General features: G+C 34.3%; 1 protein-coding gene and 2 long non-coding RNA genes across 8 annotated transcripts; 2 read left to right on the forward strand and 1 right to left on the reverse strand.

Moving 5' to 3' along the window:
- Window positions 1-280: 280 nt before the first annotated feature.
- On the reverse strand, window positions 281-7497 carry LOC115950649 (histidine protein methyltransferase 1 homolog). Of its 6 annotated transcripts, XR_004083092.1 has the most exons (10): window positions 7386-7495; window positions 7165-7284; window positions 7020-7082; window positions 6667-6733; window positions 6394-6494; window positions 2941-2985; window positions 2552-2866; window positions 2354-2456; window positions 806-878; window positions 530-621 (listed from the first exon to the last, which is right to left on the reverse strand). XR_004083092.1 is itself a non-coding variant. In XM_031067871.1 (9 exons), the coding sequence occupies exons 1-9, from the start codon at window positions 7407-7409 to the stop codon at window positions 539-541; spliced, it is 906 nt and encodes a 301-aa protein (XP_030923731.1). In that variant the 5' UTR covers window positions 7410-7495; the 3' UTR covers window positions 281-538. The 6 variants fall into 6 exon arrangements, 5 of the variants coding, with proteins under 5 accessions (XP_030923731.1, XP_030923733.1, XP_030923730.1 ...); XM_031067871.1 differs by lacking the exon at window positions 806-878 and having other exon boundaries at window positions 281-621; window positions 7180-7284; XM_031067873.1 differs by lacking the exon at window positions 806-878 and having other exon boundaries at window positions 281-621; window positions 2647-2866.
- A 665-nt stretch (window positions 7498-8162) lies between these two features.
- LOC115993745 lies at window positions 8163-9579 on the forward strand. The gene is made up of 2 exons (XR_004093065.1): window positions 8163-8308; window positions 9152-9579. It is a non-coding gene; the product is annotated as an uncharacterized LOC115993745 (long non-coding RNA).
- A 1608-nt stretch (window positions 9580-11187) lies between these two features.
- Window positions 11188-11937, forward strand: LOC115993582. The gene is made up of 2 exons (XR_004093028.1): window positions 11188-11412; window positions 11579-11937. It is a non-coding gene; the product is annotated as an uncharacterized LOC115993582 (long non-coding RNA).
- Window positions 11938-12533: the final 596 nt, after the last annotated feature.

Consider the following 12533-nt stretch of genomic DNA (forward strand, 5'->3'; position numbering starts at 1 on the left):
CATATTGTAGAGAATCCCTTTATGAAATTACCTTGTCTCGGAACTTTTCCAAAAATGAAATAACAGTTCGTTTGAATGGTTGGAAAAGCAATGCTAATACTTCGGTTCTAATTTTCAAATTTTGAATTTTTGGTAAACATGCCAGTATTTCGGCTGATTCTGAAACATAGAGAAAATAATAACAAAAGAAAACAAGGGCCATAATGACCGATAAAGATTACCAGAGATCATCTCAAGGTCAACTACCGGAGTCCAGTTGCACAATTCCAAAACACAGAAGGAACCAAAAGATATGCTAAAAATAAAAATAACAAACAAACAAATAGGCGGAGGTGGGGTGGGGAATTGACAATAACCTAAACATTCATTTTGTCACAAAGCAATATCAGTTGAAATTGGTCCCTTGTATGGTGGGCTGTGAGTCCATACATTTTTTTGGGCTTGAGCCCATACATGGCTCAGGAAAGAAATAAAGGAACATTGAAAAAGATGTAACGTGAGATAATAATTTTCAGTCCACAAATCTGAAAATCCAGATCTACCTAAATGAAAGCTTCCATACCTCTCGGACATTGGACGAACCATCTGCAACTTCAGCAACCAGGTTAGAAGCCATAACACCTGAGCGGGGAAAAGAGGTCCATTTAACCAGTATTATTTACAATGTGAGTTAATATGACCTAAAATATCCAATATGAAATAAATGCTTGTAGACCAACCAAGACAAGGTTGACACATTAAGCATGTACTGCATAACACGAGTTTCTTCTCAAAGTTACATATCATGAATAGAAATACTATGTACCTATTGGCAAGAGGACGTAACCAACATAAAGATTATGTAACCAGAAGAATGTCCTAGTTTTCATGCTCTTGGCCTGTATACAATTTTTGTACAATAAACAATACATTCATAATAATTTTTTTATTTTTGCTAAATACATTCATAATAAATTGAAGCATACAAGCCTTATTAGAGCATTCTCATTAAGAATGCTAAATGGTATAAATGCTAAATTTTAGCATGCTAAATGCTATAAATGCTATAAAGCATACTCCATCAATGCTCTTAAATCCTATTAATTTTGCAATCTAGCTACAGTGGACTGCTATCTCTAGCAGCCCACTGTAGCAAGATTGTAAAAAAAAAAAAAAAAAATCCTTTTATATTCTCTCTGTCTTCTTTCTCCAGACTTTCTTTTCTCTGTCTTCTTTCTCATTTTCTTCACTCTTTCACCGGTTTCTTTCTTCTCTATCCTTCTTCTTTCTTTCTCATTGGTTCTTTCTATTTCTTCCTCTCTCCAACCCTCTCGCCCTTGCCCTCTCTTGCTCGTCCCTCACTCTCTCACTGGTTTCCCATGGGTGCAAGTTACAGTGCTTCAGTGGTCACTGTGGGTCACACTTTGGTGGTGGATCGGATTTGGTGGTGGGTGAAATTTTGTGATGGCTTGATTTTGTGTTTGTGATGGTGGTTGTTTTTGTGATTTGGTGGCTGAGTTTTTGTTTTGTGATTGGTTTTTTGGTGATTTGTAATGGATGGGTTTTGATGGTTGTTTTGTAATTGGTGATTTGTGATGGCTGGGTTTTGGTAATTGCTTTGTGATTGGTTGTTTGATGGCTGGGTTTTGTGATTTGGTGGTTGTTTTGTAGTGGTGGTGGCTAGTGGTGGGTTGATTTTGGGTTGGGGTGTACAGTGGTGGCAGGTGGGTGGGTGAATGTGGCTGGTGGTGACTGTGGGTTTGCTGGGTTGGGTTTGTTGTGGGTTGGGTTGGCTGAAGGTGACTGTGGGTTTGCGTTGGAACAGAGCCTAGTCTTAACTCAGAAGAACTTATGAGACAGAGTAAAAAACAGAGGAGCTCTGTTTTGCAGAGAAAGATAAATGGCTTGAGAGAGAGAGGGAGATGAGATTGAGAATAAAAAATATATATATATATATATATATATTTTAATGAAGTGATAAAAAATATAAAACCTTTGATGTTGAGTATATTGTAAAATGAGATGTTAAAACAAATAAAGTAAGTTTTTGAGATGCTAAATGCTAAAGTTTTTGAGATCTTTAATTTACAATGATAAAGCCTATCCATGCATTAATGTGCATTAATGTGGTATGTTGTGATAAATAGCCCAGAGTTAATCTCCATTGGTCCATCCTTACTAGAAGGAGAACAAAGATTTAAAATGAGGTAAGGATAATTAATTTTAGACTTTCATCCGTTCCTCCTTCCAATTAATTAATTAGCAAAAAATACGAAACCAAAGAGTTCAGAGACACAAAGAAAAAGCATGCAACTTTTTGTATGACATAGTTCCTTTGCATTTTCTGTAAGCATATTCAGGAGGACTAGCTCACCATCTTTCTCTACTAAAGATAGGAACCGCCGGGTTCCCCCACCTACCCCAAAATAATGCTTCTTTGCTGCCATGTAAACAACTCCATGAGGACTGCTTGTGCACTGTAAATGAAAAAACCCTTTAGAGCTCAAGCCAGAATTCAAAATGCCAAAAATAGATGCTCAATAACTCTATAAACAGCTCTATAAACAGATACCATCTTTATAAGTTCATAAAGGCTTTGGAGAGTGGAGATTGAGTAAACCGTCTCTGCCATTAAAATAATATCATAACTAGCAACTTGACTGTGACCTGAGCTACAGTTTAGATTCTTCCCATTGCTTTGTACACGTGGAAGAAGTTTATGGATTTCACTCCAGTCACCAGCAAAGAAACGAACTTCACCACCAGCATTCATCTCATTTGTTTCCAAGGGTTGAATATTTTCTGAAAGATTGGCATTTACATTGGGAATGGTTAGACAACGTAGGACCTCAGCATTGAAGTCCTGGAAATGCACAGCAGCTGCACCCTGACACAACAAACAGAGAAGCTTAACAGACCTGTAGATTTTTCTAATATACAGCAACTGAAGCAAAACTTCACCTCAAGGCATGCAAAGATCCCAGGAAGTCCATGACCACATCCAAGCTGAAAAAATTAGAGGCAGCTCAGTTAGGGGAAATGAGGAAGGAAACGGCAAGAGATAAAAGATACTGTCTTAATTTCTAGTCTCAATTTTCTGAAAATAAATAATTAACAGGAATTACTCCAACGTGATTTCAAAAATGTACATAAAATACCACAAAGCAACAACACCTACAATAGCAAGTAAACTCCTTCCCTTTGAGCCAGCTGTACTTGAGGGTTTCCTACCTCATATGGCTCAGCGGTCAATTCTTTTGGTTCACCAAATTTTAATCAAATTCTGGAATTTAATCATTACATAATTAGATATTATATTCAAATTTAAGATTTATTGAACTTCTATACCTATGTTGTTAAAATCAAAAGCAAGTTTTATTAGTGTACAAAATTCAAATGGATTTGAGAATATTCCACCTATAGGATATAATCTAGACAACATGAAACTCCTACAAATCCACACTAAAAGTACAGAGTACCATAGGAAAAGTGCATTTTGCCGCAAAAAATGGGCATGCAATTAATTTCCCCTACAACAAATGTAATTTTTTTGGTGATTAGGGGATCAAAAATCAAGTATTTCAAGGGGGTCCTTTGAGGCTGCACAATTGGGGACCAAAGTTTCTTAATTTTCATTTGAAGTTAGGAAGTTGTGAACAAGTTGCACATGATTGGTATGTATAAATGGTAGTGTCAAGATGATGTGAAAGGAATTTGGAAGCTTAGGGACATCAGAAGTTTCAATCATGATAAGGAACCCATGGGTTTCTGGTGAGAATGACAAAGGTTTGTGATGATGTTTTAATGGTGTGTCTACTAAGAGGATGTGGGTTTCTCGCTTGAGGGTGATTGAGGTAATTACCTTTTTTTTTTTTTTTCTTCAGTAAGTTTCAAATGCAACTGATGGATCTTGAACCCCAAAACATTACCATCCACCTTGCTCTTACAAGAGGAGGCACCATTTGAGCTAGAGCTAATTGCAATTTCTAGGATTCTAATTTACAAGTTTCAGCTGTTTGGTGCGGCAGTGTGTTGGCAGTTACATATGGGTGTGTTTGAGAGAGGGAGAGAGAGAGAGAGAGAGCAAAAATTGTGTTACTTAACTTATTTTTACTGATTGCTGGCATGGCCAAATGCCTTGAGGATATTTCACAAACCCTACATAATATTAACATGCTAATTCATTTCTCTGTATTTACCACATATACTACTAATGCACACCTCCTCCCTCCATTTTCCATAAAAGTAATTGTCATTGTCGTCAATATAATAAACTTATGAAAAATAATTATTATGCTCAAAACTTTTGATAATTCAAGAGTTTGGGGAGGGGCATCGTTATGAATACAGTTCTATTCCAGCCGAGACGGCTGGAAAAATTTGTACTGTATGCAAAATAGAAAGAGAAACCCCATGTTCCACCTCGGATCAAATTTTAGACTATTTCGGTGTGTTTCAAATGTTCCAAGTCGTTTCAGTGAATTTCGGTTGAAATGCAAGATTCGGCTGGTATGCAGTTAACCTCTCTTTGGTGCCTTTTCTCATCTCTCTTGTAATCTCTCTGTCTCAAATCTCACTCTAATCCTCTCATTTCTCAAACACCAAGTCCTTTGGCCATCACGCACTAGCTCCCCTTCATGGATTTATCACTCATCTTACAAGTGAAAGAGAAGTTGGAGAAGTTCGTCAAGCCTAAGCTTATTGAGGTGGGCAATTCTTTTTATCCTCAACATGACCGTGTTTGGGAATATGTGAGAAATGTGTGGCTGAGAAGATAATGTTAAGTTGATGGACTTGACAAGAAAATGAAAGATCTCATCTAATCTTGTTGTTTACTATTATTTTTTATATGGATTGGTCACACATGTCAGTCATGCATGGGTTTGATTTAGGTTATATGTGTTTTTTTGCTATGGTTGGGTTATATCTATGTTTTGTTTGATCAGAGTGTTGAGTTAATTGTTGGAAAATTGGTTTTGCATCTCATACAAAACCCGCAATGGAAGCAACACGAGGATCTACTTCAATTATGAGAGATAACATATAACCTTGAATTCTAGAACAAAGAACAAAAAGCGTGCCTTGATGCAGTGAAATTCAAAGAAAAGACTTGAGAATACCTTCAATCTTCATCCCAATTCCACATAGTGCCCAACATGAGTGGTCCCTCAATCAATTCTTACGTACGTTGGTTTTTCAAAAGAATTGTATACAAAAGACACTAGAGAAAAATTGTTTTTCTCTTCTTTTAATCATACATACATTTTAACAACCTTGGCAGTTACTTTATTTAATAACTCTTATTAAATTAACAACTGATTATCTAATTGGGTTAGTTTTTTGGGCCAACCCAATTGGGCTTTATGTGGCTTGGAATGGGACCAAAAGGACTAATAAGGCTCTAGCCATAATGGGTTTCAGACTTATCCGTCAACTCTTAACAAGCTCAAAGTTACCATTAATTATATAACAAGTACCATTATGGAAATATAATTGCACTCTAGGCCTTATTAATAAATTATATCCCAAGACTCTAATATAATATCATTTGACCCCATGAAATATTCATAGTGAACAAAGTCATAATTAAACTGTCACTTTGTAAACAACTATTTTATTCCTCAAGTCTCCAGTTTAATATTTTATTTATTCATATTTATGAAATCTAATTTCATTAAATATAAACTTTAGTAACTCTTTACTAAAGTGGCCGGCCCTGAATAACTAATTCTCATTAAACTTATTTCAATGAGATATTTCGTGTCTCTATAGAAAGAGATTATGGATTCTATTTTGAGAATATGTGCTCCCTCAACACTATGTGCGGTTACCCAACATACTGAGATTTTGACCATTAAATTAGATCTCACTATATCAAAGTAAACTACATTTCATAAATGAATTACTCTCAGGATTGAGAATCTATGAAATTAGAAGTCGTGAGATTTATTATTCAGATTATAGTTGTTAATTGAATAATTAATCACACAGCGGTCCGATTCAATATATCTTACACACTTAAGACACTTCTATGATCAAGACAAACTATCTTAGTTGATATGTAGTCTTCGCAGATGAAATACCTAATTTCATCACCAACTACGAACTACATTTTGAGTTTACAAGGAATTTGTGATTTATATCTTCTGTAACTAAATCACAAACAATGCATCTCAAAGACTATGATAATATCCTATTAGTTCATTTACAGATAGTCTCATATAATTAAACAATTTAATTATTTATAACATGCCAATAAATTGGATTTTAGGACATAAACCCTAACATTAATTAGCTAGAGTCTTGTTCCTTTTCCAATAAAAGATGAAAACCAATGAGATACAATCATCCCAAGTATTGACATGAGTATGCATTCTTAAATAGTACAGAATCACCTGAAAATCAAAAGCCCACCTCTAAAACTCGCTTTCCCCTGAGTGACAAATTGCCATTTTTAATCTCCATGTGAAGCGCTTTAACAAGATCCAGTGAACCTTCCCATAACTTCAGTCCCCCTGAACCCCAAAAGCAAGCACATGGATTCACAATTTCATATATATGTCAATTGTCAACCATTGCAACATAACCAAAACAATCATCATTTAGTTTATAGGAATATGAAAACTATATCTGAATTTAATGTAATAAGGTATATAAAGAAGCAAAGAAAGGAGAATTCTTACACACCTTCATATTTCCCTGGGACTAAATCAGAGTTTGATAAACCAAAAACCTCTTGCGTATTAACGCGGCCCTAAAAGAGAAACAAGACTTGGTTGGTCATCTAAGTTAAACTAACTTAAAATTCAAGAAACTATTAATTTCTAAGATAATTTCTAATGAAGCTTCCAAGGACATGTGAAGAGTAGGAAAAAAAAAAAAAAAAATCTGAGTCTTTAGTTATTTCAGAAATTGATTCTTCAGATACATAAAAAGATTCAACATTTTAATTCTTGGCCAGAAATCAAAGGCACATAAACAAAAACCACATAAGCATGACATTTTCTCGGTAAACAAACAGAGAGAAAGGAAAAAGTTACCTTGAGCAAAGTAAGTTCCCCCAAGTTCACTGGCTCCACAGTGTATTTCACAGACGAAGAAATCTATTGAATTCACACCCAAAAAAAAAAAAAATCTCAATCAAACAGCAAAATAAATAAATAAAATAAGAATTAGTAATAGTACCTGAGTGGAAATTACTTCGAGATATGGAGGTGGAGGTGTAGGAGGGAGAGGGTTTTCTGAAGAATCAAGAAACCCTAGACCCAAACTGGTGGAGGTTGAGAATAAGCGAAACGTTTGTTTCTGAATGAAGAACAACGTTTTCATTATAAAGTTGATAAATAAAACACAGAAAATAGCTGGAAATGAAATTAGGCATATTTGCGTATTTGGTTTAAGCTCACCTCACTCTCAGAGTTTGCCGCCATTGCTTTTGCTTCTTCTGAGAGGCAGAGAGCTAGAATGATCTGTTTCAACTTTCCAGCTTCAACAATTCTTTTAAAAATTGGACCGAATTTATCAAAAAAAAAAAAAAAAAGACCGAACCGGTTAATTAAACTCAAAATTTGGAATTTAACCATAAAAAAAAATTAAAAATTAAAAATAAAAACCCATACACTCCCAACTTTTATATCGATCAATTTACTACGTAACCTACGTACACAACTACCAAATCAATATCTCTATTAGTTTGGTGTTAAAAAACTAATAATTAACTCACGTGATTTAGGTAATATTGTTCTTTTTTTTTTCTTTTTATAAGAGATAATATTGTTTGTATTTTTTATAAATACATATGAGTAAAAAATTATATAAAAATATATATAATATTATTTAAACACTAATGTTTAAAATACATTATCAGACAGCCGGTTAAATTTTACCCTACCAGCCCATTTGGTAGGGTATTTCAAGTAATCTTTTGTATATTTTAAACACATTTACACTTTTTTTTTTTTGGTTAAAAAACACATTTACAAACTTATTCACACACAAACTCATCTGAGCTCTCTCTCTCTCTCTCTCTCTCTCTCTCTCGAATCCTCAACAAAAAAAAAAAATGTCAAGACTCGAGAGGGAGAGAAAAAGCTAGCTCTCTCGAATCCTCAACAAAAAAAAAAAAATGTCAAGACTCGAGAGGGAGAGAAAAAGCTAGCTCTCTCGAATCCTCAACAAAAAAAAAAAAATGTCAAGACTCGAGAGGGAGAGAAAAAGCTAGCTTTAGAGAGAGAGAGAGAGAGAGAGAGAGAGAGGGCCGATCAAAGAACCACCATCAGCAACCTTCTTTCGGGTACCGGAGTCTTTGTCTCGCCGCCGTCTTGCTGCTGTTATGTTTTTTCTTTTCTTTCTTTCTACTCTGTTTTTCCAATCCTCCCTGTGCATTTTTTGTTGCAATTTTTTGGTTTGGCTTAATTTTCGGGCTTACCCAATGTATAAAGCTTGCTAGTTACAATTATCCAAATGTTTCAAGGTCTGTGGTGGATATGGTAGAGTTGGTTGAGATTAAATTTTGATTTGATCAAACTAGTCTTGAGTATGCTGTACAGATGTTTGTTGAAATGCCTAAGAGAGATATGGCTAGTGCTCTAATGGGTTTTGGTTGTTTGGTAGGATTTTTGATGGGTTTTAAATTTCTTGACGATAATTTTAGGGGTAGGGGTTTATGTGAGCTTGATTGTTTCATATAAATTAATGGAAATTACAAATGAAACAAAAATTAAATTTGGGACTTGAAATTAAAGTATATATATCAGGTGAAGTGATTTTGTTCTCTTGCATTAGCCTCTCCAGTCTCACACTATTTGTAGCAGCAACGCTCTTCCTCAGATACTCTTCTTGAAATTACAGTAACATTTTCTTTTTTGCTAGCTCATGTAAACTGAAAAGTAAGTGATTCTCAATTTTCAGCAAGTGGGTTTTATCAATGTTGGATTGTATGTTGCTTCTCTACTTAAAATTTGGAAATTTTTATGCTATTTTCCTCATATTTTATATGGAGGGATGGTGGAAGCGATAGGTGAAATGATATTTATATGTGAAATGGGTACATGGGTTTAGCTTGAAATTGTTCAAGAAATTGGTAGTATATAATTGTAGTAGAATGTAATATGGAAAATTAATGGTTTATGTAACCTGGGGTTCTTATGATTTTAAAATTTGTTTGTTGCAGGGAACTTTTGCTGCAGCTGCTTCAAGTTAAGGCCCTTAAGGTGTCTCACCTTAGGCATGGATACAACACTTAACTTAAGGGGAGTGCATTTCAATGGTGATCAGACTAAAGATTGATGAACTCAAATGCTGTTCTGTTTTGGTTAAATTTTGGATTTGAGTTTTTCTTTTTTCCCTCTCGTTAATGAACACCAACTGAAGGATGAAGAATGAAGCTGCAATGTATAAGAGAATCCCTACTTTGGTGATTATTGGTGGTTTCTTATATCAATAGTGGGATTGTGATAGCCTTTTGTATGGGGTCCAAGTGTTAACATTGAAAGTTTCTTTATATGCAGTGACCATTTATGTAGGAGTACCATATAATTATGTAGAAGGAAAAAAATGAGATTACTAGGTTCTGAATGCAGAAAGAAAGTCTTTTAATAACTTAGGCGATTGGCTTCAAAAAAAAAAAAAAAACCTTAGGCGATCTAACATACTGTAGTTCATTGATTCACCTCTTTTAATTATCCGTTTTTAACACCAGTTCTTGTAACTATCCTAGTGGCTTTCATCACTCGTTGATCACCCGAGTAAATTGGCCATAATTCTCTTTGTAAATCAAGTGACGAGACATAAAAAATGTAGGTACCAGTAATGTTAATGCATCTATGAGAAGAAATGGTTTGATTCAAGTTGAAGAACATGGTATATTGGTAATCAAGGTGATGGAGAGGATGATTCAAGTTCAAGTATTCTTTTTTCGCTTCTTTAGAGCTCTTGATGGACTTGTTCTGCACTTAGACAATAATACTATTGTTTCGGCTTTTAGGCCTACTCTAGATGGCTTTTGTGATATGTGATTGACTGAGTGGGCATTCAGCCATAGCCAGGCACTACCTTCTAGAAAATTTAGTGTTCTAGACTATCATTGGGGTTTGCCCCCCATTGAATTGTTGATTGTATGTGACAAAAGTGCACTTTTGGTCCTAACATTTTGGATCTATTTTCAATTTGGTTTTTAAATTGATTTAGCTCCTAGGTCAGTCCATGATTTTTAAAAATCGTTTTTAGAATAGTCCATGCCGTCAACCCAGTGACAGAAAATGCTGAGGTGGCAAACGAAATGCACTGTATGCTGATGTAGCTAATAAAATAATAATAAAAAATATATACTTAACATTTTTTAAATGCCATATCAGCATTTAAAAAATATTTAAATTAAAATAATATTTTTGGTCTGTTTGGTAGTCGGGGAAACAGTTTGATTTAGTAAGGAATGATACTCTCACTTCATTTGTGTGTTTTGTGTTGCTTTAGTTCCTCACTGGTTTCTTAAGTTCCTTTTGGAGTGGTTTTTGTCCACTAAGTGTAACATGCTCACGGCCCTGCTGGCAAGATAAATACTCTCTGTTTATAGTTGACAAGTAAAACCTCTTCTCTCTTGGATTAGAATTGACAGTGGATAATGACCCAGATGCTTACCGATTTACAGTGACCTCTAACAACTTGTTGCATGGATGTAATATGAGGCTGTACCTGTATGTTATGTGGTTGTAGCTGTCTTATTTTTTATTGGCCTTGTAAGTGATAAAAATGCAGACGGAGTGGAGAACTTTGTTCATATCAAGATACTCTTACTCTTCATAGGATTCCATTTACTCTGTCCTTTCCCAAAAGGAAATCTTAGGCTGTAATCTTGTTTTCCTAGTTGTCCTACTAGTCTGTTAAGAGGGTTTAGGTATAATAATTGATAATTTACCACTTGTCCCAAAAGCTTAATCTGTAAAAAAAACCTGGTGAATTTAAGCATATAACCATTATTCTAACAATAATGATAAGTTATTGTTTATTGTTGTTGAGAGATAAGTCTTGTTAAACTTTGTGTAATGTATTGTCAGTTCTTGCTATTGCCTAAGATCTTGAACGCTGTATGTTTTTGCTAAGCAACTCCATATCTGAAAAAGAACGAAACAACTGTTCCAACATAGTTTTTTTGAATTCAAAAAGGATTTTCTTTTTTTCTTTTTTTTTTTTTAAACTGCTATGCTATTTTGCTCTTTGAACTCAAAGATGAGCATGGTAGTTCTATACTTCTATCTATCAATGTTTTCACTTGATCAAGAAGTGGTGTGGTGACTTTGATATCTTCGTTCCTGCAGCACAAGAACAATCAAGTCAATTTTAAGCTATGGTGAGAAGCTCGTACATATGGAGATATCCAATTGATGCCGATTACATCTGGATTGCTTTGAAAACATATGCAATTTGCATCTAAGGGTAAAATCATAGGATCTCTTCCATCTCTTTATGGTTCAACATATTGACAGTTCTACTTTAAGGCTTTTAGCAATATTGTTCCTTCACTGCCTTTTAGCAATATTGTGAAATTATCTGTTAGAAACTTTGAAATGATGTTAAGTTATTTTATATGCATGTTATACAGTCTTGAAGGTGATTTGTTAGATTGAGAAATGCACCAGATTGCAAGAGCTCTCTCAAGTTTACTATGCTCCTATTGGACCCTTGGAATGATAAGTCAGGGAGCTCTTGGATTGTGCCCTGCCAAAACCTCCTACACCATGTCTAATTAATAACTCTTTTTTTATTCCAACTGATCAATTGTAGTTTTGGCCTTAAGGAATGCAAGAATCAGTTTTGGCTCTAGGAAAAAAAATGTTGAAGTATGGACTATGGAATAGACTTGTCATGAGTCAGGGCTATGACATTGTTTTTGCCTCTTATTGTTGCTATTGTATAATCAAATCATTGAGCAAAGTTGTTGCATCTTTATGTCGTAGTTAATCTTGTCTTCATGAATATATAAAATGTATATATATATATATATATATATTTTTTTTTTTTTTTGCAAATAACATATTGTGAATGAGTTTTGTAATTAGCCTTCTGAGTCCTATTGCATATTAAATTTTTATTCAATCTCAATGTTGTTCTTTATGTATGAATATGATTGGAGCAAGTTCTAAAATTGAGGATGAATTAAAAAGATAAATTATATCAAAGTGCTCACGTGACTTTTATTCTCTTGAAAACAAGGATTACATATCAAGAGTCTCTCCTTCTATATTTATTTGTTGAAACTTGGGTTTTTTTTTTTTTTTTTTTTGAGTAGTCAAGATGGTTAACTATAGCTATAGTACAATGTTATGTAAACTTAAATTCTTATTTTACCATTCTTCCCCTATCCAATACACTTATTAAGTTGTCAAGAGCTAATGGGTAGGATGAGAGAATGGTCAAATGAGTGAAGGTCTAGAATAGAACCTTTCATGGGCTTACTAGTAAGTACTTTGATGGTCCTATCTACAAATGATTTTTTTTTTTCCCTTGTAATTGTATTTTGTCATACACCGGTTCATGTTTCATGGTTAATTATCCTA

The sequence above is a fragment of the Quercus lobata genome, chromosome 6, assembly GCF_001633185.2.
Source record: "Quercus lobata isolate SW786 chromosome 6, ValleyOak3.0 Primary Assembly, whole genome shotgun sequence".
Classification (NCBI taxonomy): Eukaryota; Viridiplantae; Streptophyta; class Magnoliopsida; order Fagales; family Fagaceae; genus Quercus; species Quercus lobata.